This window comes from Choloepus didactylus, chromosome 9 (assembly GCF_015220235.1).
Source record: "Choloepus didactylus isolate mChoDid1 chromosome 9, mChoDid1.pri, whole genome shotgun sequence".
Classification (NCBI taxonomy): domain Eukaryota; kingdom Metazoa; phylum Chordata; class Mammalia; order Pilosa; family Megalonychidae; genus Choloepus; species Choloepus didactylus.
Window position 1 is genome coordinate 23,045,981 of NC_051315.1, and position 16,715 is coordinate 23,062,695.

The following is a 16,715-nucleotide window of genomic DNA, read 5'->3' on the forward strand; positions in this document are numbered from 1 at the left end:
CTTTGACAGCTACCTTAAATTGTGACTTCAGATTGAGTTTGCAGTTAGTTAAAGATACTAGTGAGTTTTATAGATGCTGCAGCTAAGCTAAATGCCACCCCCCCTTTTTTGCTACTCTGTAGTGTAGTCTGCTGACCAGCAGCATCAGCAGCAGTTAGAAACTTGTCAGACGCAAGGAGAACACTACTGACTCTGCATTTTCACTATATCCCTAGGCAGTTCCTATGTACATTCAAGTCCTAGTTCATATTAATGTAGGTTAAGTATTATGAAGGAAAGCTGCGATCATAGGATGTTTGGATGACAGTGTTAATTTTCATGATTTTTAATTAGTTTAAAAGTAAATCTAAGTTTTGTGTTGTTCACTGATTCATTATATAATCTCTTCTGCATGAGTGACTAGTTATTTATTTTAGTCTAAAATTCTGATTACTTATTTCAACTGTCTTGAGTTTGAATTCATTTTCTTTTTAAAAAAGCTGTCTTCCGCACCTTGTCTTACTTGAGAAGTGAACCACATTTTTTTTCACATTCAGCTTGTGTGAAGTGAATAGCAAAGAGTTATATCTGTGTAATTAAAATTATATAAAATACTTTGAAAGATCATTTTGCTTAATAGAATTTAATATCCCATTTCCATGTAGTAATTTAAGCAGCTTTTATATTAGAGTAAAAGTTAATTTGCTCTCTGGCATTGTTTCCAAAACTTTTTTTTTCCTGCACAACTTTTTCTTCAACTGAAAACATATAAACACACACACATACACATAAATATACAGTGATTCCTTCAAAGAGTTTACCTTCCCTTTTTTTTAAGACAGTCTAACATTTGCTAGAGGTACCCCTTTTGACAAGGTCTTCTCTTTTCTCTGATTCACCTTTTGTAAATTTTGAAAGATTCTGGTTTGTAAGAATTCATCCCATAAAAATGATTTCCTGACTTCTCCACATTTAGCTCTAATATGTAGTGACTTATTTTTCTTTTTTAATGGCTAGAATGTTGTGCTTTGTGAATACATGCTATTATTATCTAACACCATAATTTGCAAATCCAGGTTTCAAAAAGGTAGGTTTTTATCCATTGCCTATGTTTGAAATTTTGGTGTTGGAACTTACGTAGAACAAGTATAGCAGTATTTACATGGCATTGTCTCTGCATTTCTTTCCTAGGGATGTCCTTTAACTCCATTGCCTCCAGTTACTATTGCTATTCGGCTTACCTATGTTCTTCAGGATTGGCAGCAGTATTTTTGGCCTCAGCAACCCCCAGGTAAGATTTAGAACTATATTTAACTTATTGAATATAAATGGAAAAGTAAATGTACTCAGAAACTAAAATTATTTGACAGTTTGTTTCAATTGTTTTAAATTACAAATACTTGTAATTTTAAAAAAATGTAATATTGCAGATCTCATTGCTTTATCATTTTATTCCTTTTTTCTCTTATACAAGTTCTGTAGGTTGTTCTAGAGACAAAATTACTTTATATTGGACAATCTGTCTTTCAAAGCTAATATTATTTATATAACATCCCCTGTGGTGGAACATCATGTGCTGTAGATTAGTATGTAGTGAGTGACTAAAATGATTCTAGATTATAATAAGAGATTATAAAATGATTCTAGATTATAATAAGAGAAGCCACTCTTACATGCTGAGAAAATAGGTATAAGGAGAACTGTGTAGAGAATAGAATTTGAAGAAGGTAGGTAAATAAGGAAGGAAGCAGAGAAGAAAATAATTATGTGTATATACATACCCAGTTATGATGGGAAGAAGTGTAGAGTATTGTACTTTAACTTGCATCTTATAAAAGTGTAATTAAAATCAGTGTTCCTGTTATCATTGATACATTGATTTGTAGCCTATATAGGCTAGGCTGTGCTAGGGACACAAATGTGAATCAGGCATTACCTCAGTTCTAGAGAAACTCAGCCTGATGGGCATATAGCTTAATTAAGTAAGGTTTTGGATCCTGAGCATGTCTCTCACATATAACTGAAATTATATTCAATTGATTCTTTTTTTTAATTCATTTTTATTGAGATATATTCACATACCATGCAACAATCGATTCTTAATAAAGAAATTTATTACAAACTTATAGTTACAAGATTTTTAGTAGCCTGAAAACATTTTTCAGTCTACCTTCCCCAAAGAGAAATAAATTAAAATAATAATCTTTACTGTTTATTTTTGTTTCTAGTAATTGATTATATATAGGATTCAAAATAATGAATCAGAAGGCTTGGGTTGATGTTAAAATTAATATAGTACTTCCTTTTCTTTTGGCATTTATATGTACTACTATTGATATATTTTATGTACCACTGAAAATTTGTAACTCTAATGTATAATAAATGAAGTGCATCTAAAATATAGCAAAGGGAAATAAAAGCTAAGCTGAGTTTTATATTAGAAGAAGACTCAAATGTTTGTGTTGGCAGTTTTAGTTCAGACGTCTATACCCATTGGACAGTTTGTAGTCTGCTTCCACTTAGAAGTGTCCATTCTTAACTTCCTTGTACTTTTTTCCAAGGCTACTCTGTTACTGAGCAGTTTTAAGGATTTCCCAAGGTTGTATGGGAGGTTGGTCAAATAAGTAGCCCAAGAGCTAGAATCTTTGCGTTATAATTCTGATTGCCCTTAAGGCCTTTGTTAATGTTCTATTGCCCACTTTTAAAAATGGGGATTAAAATACTAGCCGTTCTCCGTCAGTGGACTGAGGGCAATATAAATTCTTAACATTTTTCTCTTAAGAGGAAAAGGGACTGAACATGTACTCTGGGCCAGATACTGTGCTTACCGTTTTTATATACTATTTCAGTTAATTCCCATTTTCTTATGAGACGGGTATTATCTTTCTTTTATAGAGTACACAACTGGCCCAAGATCATGCTGACAACAGATGATAAAGTTGGGATTTAAACACTGGGCAGACTGTAAATCCCATGTTCTTTTCCTCTCCAATGTTATTTCTCAACTTTTAATTTAGTTGAAATCTTTCTACAGTTTTATTTTAGTACTAATTTTTAACTTCCTGATTTCCCTAAATTTGCTTCACGTAAATTTTAGAGCTCTTAAATATATCTGGTAATAAAGCTAGTCATTGTAGCTTTTTTTTTTGTTTGCATCAATCTTTTTGTTTTGTTTTGTTTTGTTTTTTAATGCAATTTTATTGAGATATATTCACATAACATACAATCCTTCAAAGTGTACAATCAGTTGTTCATAGTTGTGCATTGATCACCACAATCTTTGAAAATTTTCATTACTCCAAAAAATAAAATAAAAATTAGAATAAAAAAGAACATCCAAAACTCCATTCCCCTCCTCCCCTCATTGTTCATTTACTTTTTTTTCATATTCATTGTTTTTTTAACTTATCAAAAAATTAAAAAAACAATAAAAAAATTTTCAAACAAAATCAAAACAAAGGCAGAAGAAAAAACAAATAACCTAAAATAACTATATTACTTCAAACATGTTCCTACCCTACCCCAAGAAAATAGACTACAACCCAAAAAAGGAACAAGAAAAACAAATAACCTGAAATAACTACATTTCTGTGCACTTGTTCCTACCATACATCCAGAAATTAATAAACCATATTTGTTCCTGAGCATTCCAAGAACATTACGTTTACCCTCCATAATTTATCTGTTCTTATCAGATTATCGTTCCCCCTTCAGTATTTGCTGTCTATCGCTAGGGCCCCTACCAATATAAAACATTTATTTTACATTTTTCAGTGTTCACGTTAGTGGTAATATACAATATTTCTCTTTTTGTGCCTGGCTTATTTCGCTCAGCATTATGTCTTCAAGGTTCATCCATGTTGTCATATGTTTCATGACATCATTCCTTCTTACTGCCGCATAGTATTCCATCGTGTGTATATACCACATTTTGTTTATCCACTCATCTGTTGAAGGGCATTTGGGTTGTTTCCATCTCTTGGCAACTGTAAATATTGCTGCCATGAACACTGGCATGCAGTTATCTGTTCGTGTCACTGCTTTCAGATCTTCCAGGTATATACCAAGAAGTTCCATTGCTGGATCGAAGAGTAACTCTGTATCTAGTTTTCTAAGGAACCACCAGACTGTCTTCCAGAGTGACTGTACCAGTATACAGCCCCATCAACAATGCATAAGAGTTCTAATTTCTCCACATCCTCTCCAGCATTTGTAGTTACCTGTTTGTTTAATGGCAGCCAATTAATAGGTGTGAGATGGTATCTCATTGTGGTCTTAATTTGCATCTCCCTAATAGCTAGTGAATATAAACATTTTTTTCATGTGGTTTTTGGCCGTTTGTATTTCCTCTTCAGAGAACTGTCTTTTCATATCTTTTGCCCATTTTATAATTGGGCTGTCTGTACTATCGTCATTGAGTTGTAGGATTTCTTTATATATGCAAGATATCAGTCTTTTGTTAGATGCATGGTTTCCAAATATTTTTCCCATTGAATTGGCTGCCTCTACACCTTTCTGACAAATTCCTTTGAGGTACAGAAGCTTTTAAGTTTGAGGAGTTCCCATTTATCTATTTTTTCTTTTGTTGCTTGTGCTGTGGGTGTAAGGTCTAGGAAGTGACCTCCTAATACAAGGTCTTGAAGATGTTTTCCTACATTATCTTCTAGGAGACATGGTACTGTCTCTTATATTGAGGTCTTCAATCCATTTTGAGTTAATTTTTGTGTAGGGTGAGGTAGAGTTCCTCTTTTATTCTTTTGGATATGGATATCCAGCTCTCCCAGCCCCATTTGTTGAATAGACTGTTATGATCCAGTTCACTGGTTTTGGGGGCCTTATCAAAGATCAGTCGGCCATAGATCTGGGGGTCTGTCTCTGAATTCTTAATTCAATTCCATTCATCGATATGTCTGTCTTTGTGCCAGTACCATGCTGTTTTGATAACTGTGGCTTTATAATAAGCTTCAAAGTCAGGGAGTGTAAGTCCTCCCACTTCGTTTTTCTTTTTTAGAATGTTTTTAGCAATTTGAGGCATCTTCCCCTTCCAAATAAATTTGATTGCTAGCTTTTCCAAGTCTGCAAAGTAGGTTGTTGGAATTTTGATAGGAATTGCATTGCATCTGTAGATGAGTTTGGGTAAATTGACATCTTAATGACATTTAGCCTTCCTATCCGTGAACAGGGAATATTTTTCCATCTTTTTAGGTCCCCTTCTATTTTTTTTAGTAAAGTTATGTAGTTTTCTATGTATAGGTTTTTTACATCCTTGGTTAAGATTATTCCCAGATACTTGATTTTTTTAGTTGCTATTGAGAATGGTATCTTTTTCTGTCTCTTCAGTTAGGTCATTTCTAGTATATAGGAACATTACAGACTTATGTGCATTAATCTTGTATCCCACTACTTTGCTATTATTAGGTCTAATAGGTGTGTTGTCGATTTCTCAGGGTTTTCCAGAGATAAGATCATTTTATCTGCAAATAATGACAGTTTTACTTCTTCCTTTCCAATTTGGATGCCTTTTATTTCTTTTTCTTGGCGATTGCTCTGGCTAGCACTTCTAGCACAATGTTGAATAACAGTGGTGACAGCGGGTATCCTTGTCTCGTTCCTGATCTTAGAGGGAAGGCTTTCTTTCAGTCTCTCACCATTGGCTGCTATGCTGGCTGTGGGTTTCTCATATATGCCCTGTATCATATTGAGGAAGTTTCCTTCAATTCCTACCTTTTGAAATGTTTTTATCAAAAAAGGATGCTGGGTTTTGTTGAATTATTTTTCAGCATATATTGAGATGATCATTTGAATTTTCCCTTTTGATTTGTTAATGTTTTGTATTATATTGATTGATTTTGTTATGTTGAACCATCCTTGCATGCCTGGAATGAACCCCACTTGGTCATGGTGTATGATTTTTTTAATGTGTCTTTGGATTCGATTTGCAAGTATTTTGTTGAGAATTTTTGCATGTATATTCATTAGGGAGGTTGGCCTGTAGTTTTCCTTTCTTGTGGCATCTTTACCTGGTTTTGGTATTAGAGTGATGTTAGCTCCATAAAATGAGTTAGGTAGTGTTCCATTTTCTTCAGTGTTTTGAATGAATTTAAGTAAGATAGATGTCAGTTCTTTTTGGAAAGTTTGGTAGAATTCCCCTGTGAAGTCATCTGGCCCTGGGCATTTATTTGTGGGAAGCTTTTTTATGATTGATTGGATCTTTTGCTTATGATTGGTTGGTTGAGGTCTTCTATTTCTTCTCTGGTCAGTCTGGCTTGTTCTTGTGTTTCCAGGAAATTGGCCATTTCCTCTACATTATCTAGTTTGTTGGCATACAGTTGTTCATAGTATTCTCTTACAATTTTTTAGATTTCTTTGGGATCCACAGTAATGTCCCCTCTCTCATTTTTTATTTTGTTTATTTCGGTCTTCTGTCTTTTTTATTTTGTCAGTCTAGCTAGGGACTTGTCAATCTTGTTGATCTTCTCAAAGAACCAACTTTTGGTGCTATTTATTTTACTGTTTTTTTTGTTCTTTATGTTATTTATTTCTACTTTAATCCTTGTTATTTCTTTTCTTCTATTTGGTTTAGGATTAGTTTGCTGTTCATTTTCTAGCTTCTTCAGTTGTTCCATTAATTCTTTGATTTTAGCTCTTTCTTCCTTTTTTAATTTATGCATTTAGAGCTTTAAATTTTCCCCTCAACACTGCCTTTGCTGCGTCCCATAAGGTTTTATATGTTGTATTCTCATTTGCATTTATTTCTATGTATTTAGCAATTCCTCTTGCTATTCTTCTTCAACCCACTGATTATTTAGGAGTGTGTTGTTTAACCTCCAGATATTTGTGACTTTTCTAAGTCTCTGATGGTTATTGACTTCTAATTGTATTCCATTGTGATCAGAGAATGTGCTTTGAATAATTTCAATGTTGTAAAACTTATTGAGGCTTGTTTTATGTCCCAGCATATGATCTATTCTGGAGAAAGTTCCATGAGCACTAGAGAAGAATGTGTATCCTGGTGATTTGGGATGTAGTGTTCTATATATGTCCCTTAATTCAGATTCATTTATCAGATTGTTTAAGTTTTCAGTTTCCTTATTGGTCCTCTGTCTTGTTGATTTATCTATAGGATAGAGTGATGTATTGAAGTCTCCCACAATTATTGTGGAAACATCTGTTGCTTTCCTTCAGGTTTGCCAGTGTTTGTCTCATGTATTTTGGGGCACCTTGATTGGGTGTATAGACATTTATGGTTGTTATTTCTTCTTGTTGAATTGTCCCTTTTATTAATATATAGTGACCTTTTTTGTCTCTTATAACATCCTTGCATTTAAAGTCTATTTTATCTGAGATTAATATTGCTACTCCTGCTTTCTTTTGGCTGTAGCTTGCATGGAATATTTTTTTCTACGCTTTCACTTTCAATTTCTTTATGTCCCTGTGTCTAAGATGAGTCTCTTGTAAGCAACATATTGATGGTTCATATTTTTAAAAAAATTTTTTTATTGAGATATTTCGCATACCACATAATTATCCAAAGATCCAAAGTGTGCCATCAGTTGTCCACAGTATGATCATACAGCTGTGCATCCATCACCACAATTTTTTTTTCTATTTTAAGAACCTTTTCATTACTGCAGAAAAGAAATAAAGACAAAAAAAAAAAAAAAAACAAGGAAATTCAGATCCTCCCATATGCCTAACCACCCCCTCTCCATTATTGATTCATAGTTTTGGTATAATACATTTGTTGCTATTGATGGAAGACTGTTAAAATACTACCAACTCTAGTATATGGTTTGCAATAGGTATATATTTTTCCTAAATGCCCCTCTAGTATTAAGTTCTAGTTATAGTATCATACATTTGTTCTATTTCATGAGAGAGATTTCTGATATTTGTACAGTTTCATGGACCTTGTCCCCCACAAGATTCACTGTTTTATACATTCCCATCTTTTAACTTCTAACTTTCCTTCTGGTGATATACTTGACTCTGAACTTACCTTTTCCACCCCATTCACACACCACTCATTACTGTTAAAGTTATTGTCACAATGTGCTACCATCACCTCTGTCCATTTCTAAGCATTTAAGTTCACCCTAGTTGCACATTCTGCTCATAATGAGCAACCGCTCCCCATTCTTTAGCCTTGTTATATATCCTGGTAACTTGTATTTCTTGTTTATGAGTTTACATATTAAAATTAGTTCATGTCAGTGAGACCCTGCAGTATTGGTCCTTCTGTGTCTGTCTTATTTCACTCAATATAGTGCCCTCAAAGTTTCTTCATCAACCCATTTTTTTTAAGATGATTTTGTTCACATACCATACATTCCATCCTAAGTAAACAATCTTTGGTTCCCTCTATAGCCACATATTTATGTGTTACCACCATCACCACTATCTCTATAAAGACATCTCCATTTCTTCCACAAAGAAGGAGGAAGAGTCAAAGAAGTTAAAGAAACAAAAAGAAAAAAGAAAGAGAGAAACAAGACAAAACAAAACAAAACATGATAGCTAGGAAGCAACAAAAGGAAAGATAGCATTAATCTAAAGTAGAATAAAGAGTCAGATACCACCACCAAGGCCAAGAGTCCCATACCCTTCCCATATGTTTCCCCCCCATATGCATTTAGCTTTGGTATATTACCTTTGTTACAGAAGGAAGCATAATGTTTCTGTTAATTATAGTCTCTAGTTTGCATTGATTATATTTTCCCCCAATCCCACCCTATTTTTAACACCTTGCAGTGTTGACATTCATTTATTCTATGTCACGTAAAAACATATTTGTACCTTTTATCACAATCATTGAGCAGCATAGGTTTCCCTGAGTTATACAGTTCCAGTCTTTATCTTTCCTCTTTTCTTCTGGTGTCCCACATGCTCCTAACCTAACCCTTTCAACCATATACTCACAGTCATCCTTATTCAGTGTTATTACATTGCTGTGCTACTGTCTTCCAATTGTTTTCCAAACCTCTCACTCTTGTCTTTTCCTTTCTGTCTGCAGTGCTCCCTTTAAATTTCCTGTAGAACAGTTATCTTGTTCACAAGCTCTTGTCATTGTCTGTTTGTCAGAGAATCTTTTAAACTCTCCCTTATATTTGAAGGACTGTTTTGCTGTATGTAGGATTCTTGGTTGGTGGTTTTTCTCTTTCAATATCTTAAATATGTCACACCATTTCCTTCTTGCCTCCTTAGTTTCTATTGAGAAATCTGCACATGGTCTTATTAAGCTTCCTTTGTATGTGACAGATCACTTTTCTCTTTCTGCTTTCAGGATTCTCTCTTGATCGTTGACGTTTGATAATCTGGTTATTAACTCTTGGCTTAGGCCTATTCAGATCTATTCCATTTGGGGTACTCTGAACTTCTTGAATCTGTAGTTTTATGTCTTTCATAAGAGATGGGAAATTTTTGTTGATTATTTCCTCTATTATTGCTTCTGCCCCTTTTCCCTTCCCTTTTCCTTCTGGGACACCAATGACATGTACAGTTCTGCATTTCGTGTTGTCATTTAATTCCTGGAGATGTTGCTCATATTTTTCCATTCTTTTCTCTATCTGTTCTTGTGTGTAAGCTTTCACGTGTCTTGTTCTCCAGTTCCTGAGTGTTTTTTCTGTCTCTTGAGGTCTGTTGTATGTTTCCATTGTGTCTTTCATCTCATGTGTTACGCCTTTTATTTCCATAGATTCTGCCAGTTTTTTTGAACTTTCAGTTTCTACCTTATGTATGCTCAGTGTTTCCGTTATATGCTTCATCTATTTTGCCATATCCTCTGTAAACTTTTTAAATTGATCTAGTATTAGTTGTTTCAATTCCTGTATCTCAGTTGAAGTGTAAGTTTGGTCCTTTGACTGGGCCATAACTTTGTTTTTCTTAGTGTAGGTTGTAGTTTTTTGTTGTCTAGACATCTGGTTTCCTTGGTTACCCCAATCAGGTTTTCCCAGACCAGAACAGGCTCTGGTCTCAGAAGGAGGCAGTAGTATCACATCTCCCTGAGGGTGTGTCTTAGAATATTGATTCACCCTGTGAGGTGCTTTTTTCCCCATCAGGTGGCGCTTGTTGGCTGGTAGCTCCAGACTGGTATATCGAGGTGTGGCCCTTGGTTGTTTTCCCCCAGGCTCTGGGATCTGGTTCTCAATGGAAGGCAGGTAGTAGAGCTGGGCCCCACCTCTTTCCTCTTAGTGAAGATATCCCCCTAGGAAGAGGTCATTAGCATTTGAATAGATGTGCTGTCTCCACCCTTGTCTGTGTCAGAGTGCTGGGAACTGAAAATGGCTGAGGCTTTCTCCACTGAGCCAAAAAAGGGACAGAAATCCCCCCTTCAGGGCCAGTTCATGGCCACCCTGTTTCACCCATCGGCCAGAGACAGCACCCAGTCCTCTGGGCCCCACCACCCTCCCAGGTCTCCAAGGTCAGTTGTCACCAAAAGCCTCTTACTGCTTGTTGGGGATTCATAGCTTGTATTGAGCTGTGCATGTTTGCTAATTAAAACCCCAGTTGCAGCTCAGTTGAGCTATGTTCACTTGCTCGGAGAGTGCTGCTCTCCAGCACCACGAGGCTTTGCAGTTCAGGCTGTGAGGGGAGGGGGCTCCTGGCTTAGATCCACGATTTTTACTTACAGATTTTATTCTGCAATCTCAGGCATTCCTCTCAATTCAGGTTGGTGTATGATTAGTGGACGGTCACTTTTGTCCTACCACAGTTATTTCGGATTATTTACCTGTTGTTCCTAGTTTATTAGTTCCAGGGGGACTAACTAGTTTCCATTCCTCTCTATGCCGCCATCTTAGACTCACTTCTCTGGTTCATAGCTTTTAATCCCTTCTGCCAATCTACATCTTTTAATTGGGGAGTTTAATCCATTCACATTCAGTGTTATTACTGTGAAGGCATTTCTTGACTCAGCCATCCTATCCATTGGTTTATGTTTGTCAGATATCTTTTTTCCCACTCTCTCTTTATTTCCTTTAACATACCCTTTCTAAATCTCTTTAATTATGAACTCTTCTCCATACCTCTTTCTCCTTTCTTTGTTTCTCTGACAGTAGAGCCCCCTTTTAGTATCTCAAGTAGGGCAGGTCTCTTGTTAGCAAATTCTCTTCAGCATTTGTTTGTGAAGATTTTAAGCTCTCCCTCAAATTTCAAGGAGAGCTTAGCTGGATAAAGAATTCATGGTTGGCAATTTTTCTGTTTCAGAATTTTAAATATGTCATACCACTGCCTTCTCACTTCCATGGTGGCCGCTGAGTAGTCACTGCTTAGTCTTATCTTGTTTCCCTTGTATGTGGTGAATTGCTTCTCTCTTGCTGCTTTCAGAACTTGTTCCCTCTCTTAAGCATTTGACAGTCTGATCAGAATATGTCTTAGAGTGGGTTTATTTGGATTTATTCTGTTTGGATTTCTTTGGGCGTCTATGATTTGCGTATCTATGTTGTTTAGAAGGGTTGGGAAGTTTTCCCCAACAATTTCTTTGAATACTCTTCCTAGACATTTACCCTTCTCTTCCCCTTCTGGAGCACCAATGATTCTTATATTTGCATGCTTTCTGTTGTCTATCATATCCCTGAGATACATTTTGATTTTTTTTCTCCATTCTTTCTTTTGTACTTTTATTTTCCTTTCTGCACTCTTCCAGTTCACTTATTCTTTCTTCAGCTTCCTCTAGTCTAGTACTGTGTGTATCCAGAATCTTTTAAATTTGATCAAGTTTCTTTTATTTACATAAGATTGTTTTCTTAAAATTTACACTTGCAAATTCTTCTTTATGCTCTTCTTGGGTCTTCTTCATGTCCTTTATATGCTGTACCATATTGTTGTTGTTTGTGATTACTTCTTTGATTAATTGTTCCAAGTACTGTGTCTCTTCTGATGTTTTGATTTGGGTACTTGGGTTTGGGTGATCCATATCATCTGGTTTCTTCATATGCTTTAAAAATTCTCTGTTGTCTTTGGCCTCTTGGCATTTGCTTATCTTTATAGGGTTCTTTTAGATTATGCAGGCTTATTTGAACAATTATCTATAATTTGTCAGAGCTATAGCTTGGTGGAGTGTACTTTCTCTAACTTACCAATAGATGGTGCCCCCAAGCCACCTATTACCCTCAAGCCAGTTCTCCCCACCTTCCTCTGTGTGGCAAGTGGGGGTCAGATTCTGTAGGGGTCCAATCAGTGCACCAAATTTCCGTGTGTAGTTGGTGCAGCCAGCCCTGAAACTGGGGAGTGTGCCCTTTGCAGTTAGGGAGGGAAGGCAGCTTTAAGACTCATCTCCCAGCCGTTCTGAGAGGCTTAATGCTGTTGCATGAGTCGAACCCTTTGGCTCAAACTCCCCACAGTCTCTCTGCTGTGGGCCCACAAGTCCCTAGGATTCATGTAGGGCCCTTGGGACTTCCATGCAGGACCCCGTCTCCAAGCCATGCCCTCCACAGGCCTCCATGAAGGGAAGACTGGGCAATGTCACAGGTGAGTGAAATCCTCTAGGGAAGCTCTCAGCCATCGTGTAGCGCAGGGGCATTCCCAGCCCACTGAGAAGATGGCTATACGGGACATGGTAATTTCCCCCTTCCACGGACCTCTGCCTTCCTAGCTCCAGGATAATTAGCTGCAGGTGTGCAAAAGGCTGTTGTCCACTCCAGATACTGAGGCGTGTGCCTGGGGCATGGAAGGCACTCTACACTGTGCTCGACTGCGTGGCTCTCGCTGCTGCATCTGCAGCTGCTTTTGGGGTTTTTAAACTAATCCGTCTCCAAATGCTGACTCCTGGTTTCTCCGGACTGTGTCATGGCTGCTGTTTCTCCAGCAGCCTCACTCACTTGTTTCTGAGCACAAACTCTTGGTTTCACCAAGTCCACAGCCCCTGTGGATTTAATGGACCTTGTCCAGCTGGTGCAATGCTGGAACTGGTATTCTGGTGCACTTTCTGTCTTTTACCTAGTGTTTTTCACAGAGAAGTGTTTTGCTCTATCATTCATAATCTGCCATCTTGGATCCTCCAGCATCATTCTTGAGTTGGAAAAATGGGATGAATTGACTTGAGAAAATTTATTGAATAAGTCTTTGAGTCATATAAAGTGACTAATTTTAATAAATTAGAGTGTAGATAATTGTCAAAAATTATTTTAGCAAATCTGGGGAGTGTTCATAACTCAACAGTAGATTTTAATTTAATTCATAGTATAGTGTGTATCATTACAAACAACCATCTATATTATTTCAAAGAGAAATAAATCCTCTTCATGTCTTTTAGAAGTGTTTATTACTTCTTTAGGAGGAGTAGAACCAAGTGGGGTGATTTACCCTCTAAATTCCCCTCTACTCTTACACACCAGTCATAATGGAAAGGAGTTTCTTTTCCGAACTTTAAATATTTACAGGTACTTTCAAGCAAAATACAGTTTTATTAATGATAGGAAATTTGCTATTCACAAATTCTTGATAGCAAAACTGATGAATGTAGGGTTGGTGATTTAATTTTCTTTTCGATAATATTAATCACATTCTTAGAAAATGAAAAATGTTTACAGAAATGTGTCTTAAGTAATATTTAAGACATCTGTCAAAAGGGGTAAAATGGAGAATGCGTGGCTTGAATGAAACATTGGATATATAGGAAATAAGGTGGTGTATTTACTATGTTGTTCTCATAGGAAGTCTTTTGTTCCTGATTGCTTGCTGTCTAACTTGCTATTTGCACAATATGTGTTGTATGCCCTTTTAAAGCTTTAATGTCCCAGAGGGCTTACCCTAAGTAGATAAAATACTTATTTGTCCTTTTTTTTTGGCCAAATAATGGAAAAACATTTCCTTTGTTTAGATATAGATGCCCTTGTAGGAGGAGAGGTTGGAGGCCTGGAATTTGGCAAGTTACCATTTGGTGCCTGTGAAGATCCTATTAGGTGAGAATTTCATTCTGTCATTTGAGTATGGGATTATTTCACTTTTAAATTTACAGTGATATTGCATTGTATTGATTAATGCTTTCTAAGACTGTAGCCTGTTGAAACAATGTAGGACTTGAAATAAAGACCTAACACCTAATAATATATAGATCTTTTTCACTGTAACTTAAGAAATAAAAGAGTTTTTAAAGTAATACATAAACTGTTTAGATTGCCATTTATTGATTAGTCATTATAGAAATGATTCTTGGTATATTTTTGGGGGGAAAATGTAAATATTGAAAAGTACAGAGAATATCACAAGCATTCATTTATTCATCACCCAGAATTAATAGCCCTTTACATTTTGTATTGGTGCAGAGTACTGGCCAAAAGAAAAGAATAGGCAACAGAGCCTGTACATGGTCCACAAAGCCTAAAATATTTACTATTTTGCCTTTTTAGAAAAAAGTTTACCAACCCCTAATGTCTAGTAATTTTTTTATTCAGATAAAATTAACAAACCATAAAATTTATGATTTAAAGTATACATTTCAGTGGTTGTTAGTATTCACAAAGTTGCACAACCATTATTACTATTTCCAGAATATATTCATCACCCCAAAAAGAAGCCCCATACCTGTTAGCAGTTGCTGCTCATTCTTCTCTCCTCCCAGCTCTTAGCAATTGCTAATTTGCTTTCTGTGTCTGTGAATTTACCGATTCTGTATATTTCATATAGAGTCAGAGAATATGTGGCCTTTTGTGTTTGACTTCTTTCATTTAATGTAAACATTTCAAGGTTAATTAATCTTATAGCATGAATTCATGTAGGACTTTCATTCTTTTTTAATTAATTTTTTTGTAGTTACATATATATGCCATAAAACTTGCCACTGTAACCACTTTTAAGTGTACAGGTCAATGGCATTGATTATATTTGCAATGTTATGTTACCATCACCACCTACCATAACCAAAACTTCTTCATATCTCAAAACAGGAACTCTGTATCCATTAAGCAATAACTCCTCTTTTCTCCTCTCCCCATGCCCTGGTAACCTCTAATCTGTTGTCTGTCTCCATGAATTTGACTATTCTAGATATTTCATATAAGTGGAATAATACAACATTTGCCCTTTTGTGTCTGACTTATTTCATTTAGCATATGCATAGTGTTGTCAAGTTTCATCCATATTGTAGCATATATCAGAACAGAACTTCATTCCATTTTATGAATGTATATAGCAAATTTTGTTTATCCATTCATCATCTGATTGATATTTGGGCTATTTCTAATTTTTTGACTACTGTGTATAACATGATTTTTTAATGTTTACAAAATGTTTACTTCATATGGGTGTATTACCATTTTGCCATACCAGTTGTTTTCAGTTTTATTGTATTAAAAATACCATTAGTTTTAACATACGTGTATGTACATATCTTCTTACTTAGGATAAATTTCTAGACGTATAATTGCTGAGTCAGAGAATATATGCAGTTTTAAAGCTCTTGGATATATTTTATGTTTGCTTATTTTAGTGAACTCCATTTAGCAACTACATGGCCTCACCTGACAGAAGGGATCATTGTGGATAATGATGTTTATTCGTAAGTATGTTAAGAGTAGTGCATTGAGATTCAGAAACTTCATTAGAATAAATTAACTGCTAAATGATTAGCAATTTTCCTTTTTTTTACATCACTTTCTGAAAAGGTTTATTTTTCTATTTTTAAAGATCACTTCTTTAGATAGTTTAATATGTAGTAGACTGTGGGGATGTGATCCTTAGGTCAGGGATAATGAGCAATCTGAATCTTTTTTGGTTTTAGCAAAATAGAGGCCTCTAAGTTTGGGATTCAGTGCGTAATTCTGTTGAACTTTACTGAGCTGGTAAGAAGCATTTCATGAAGTACTTATGAAGACATGAAGTTTATAAGAATGTTTTGGAATAATATCTGATCATAAATAGTAAAACATAAATATAAAACATCCATTCAAACACTCCTTGAACAGCAGCTTGAAAATTATAGCAAGAATTATCCAGGAACAATGTGGAGAAAGAAGGCAACTTATATAAGCACCTTCTCATGTTCGAGGCAGAACAGTGAGAAATAGAATACCTTTTCTTTTCCTAAGTTAAGTAAATTTGTTGTATTTGCTCATCATAATAAAAAACATGAGTGCTTAATTTAGAGAGGTTAAAAAGAAAAGAAAGTAAAGACCATGTATAATCCTATCACTTGAAATAGGAGTTAAAAAGGGTTTATTTTTCTACAATTTAAGTTATATGTTAATTTGCTGTATTCATTTAACATATTTTATCTTTTTATGTCAATAAATATAGCTCTGTGTTGTCATTTTTGAAATGGCTGAATTGTATTCCATTAATTGAATGTGCTATAATTTATTTATTTGGTAAAATAGGGCATTTTTGATCTTGTGCAAATTTCTGTAGTCTCTTTTTTTATTAATATAAAAAACAGATTCTTTATTTCTCATTCCTTTTTTATTGTTCTTTATATGTAATTCTCATTAAGTTTTATCACTATACATTACCTCTTCAGAATCATTTTTATGTTTTTTGATAAGTTTAAATTATTTGCTTTTATGCATTTTTGTCTAAGAAATTTTAAGAGATTTTATTTTATTTTTTAAAATCCATGAATCTTGCAAATTGTTATAATTAGGATCTTATGTTTACTGTTTTGTGTTTTAGTGATTTGGATCCTATTCAAGCTCCCCATTGGTCTGTTCGAGTTCGAAAAGCCGATAATCCTCAGTGTTTGCTAGGTAAGGTATATTGCATTCTTTTCCAGAGATACCACCACTCAGCTTATCTTCCGAATC

The 16,715-nt window shown here is 35.2% G+C and overlaps 1 protein-coding gene across 3 annotated transcripts in view; it reads left to right on the forward strand.

Annotated features, from left to right (window-relative positions):
- The window catches only part of RAB3GAP1 (RAB3 GTPase activating protein catalytic subunit 1), a 169,333-nt gene that overhangs the window by 118,414 nt on the left and 34,204 nt on the right, over positions 1 to 16,715 (forward strand). For all 3 annotated transcript variants that reach the window (XM_037850358.1, XM_037850359.1, XM_037850360.1), the window contains 4 exons: positions 1,171 to 1,270; positions 13,799 to 13,880; positions 15,407 to 15,475; positions 16,585 to 16,658. In XM_037850358.1, the coding sequence (XP_037706286.1) occupies positions 1,171 to 1,270; positions 13,799 to 13,880; positions 15,407 to 15,475; positions 16,585 to 16,658 (325 nt within the window). The remainder of the gene's footprint in view (positions 1 to 1,170; positions 1,271 to 13,798; positions 13,881 to 15,406; positions 15,476 to 16,584; positions 16,659 to 16,715) is intronic.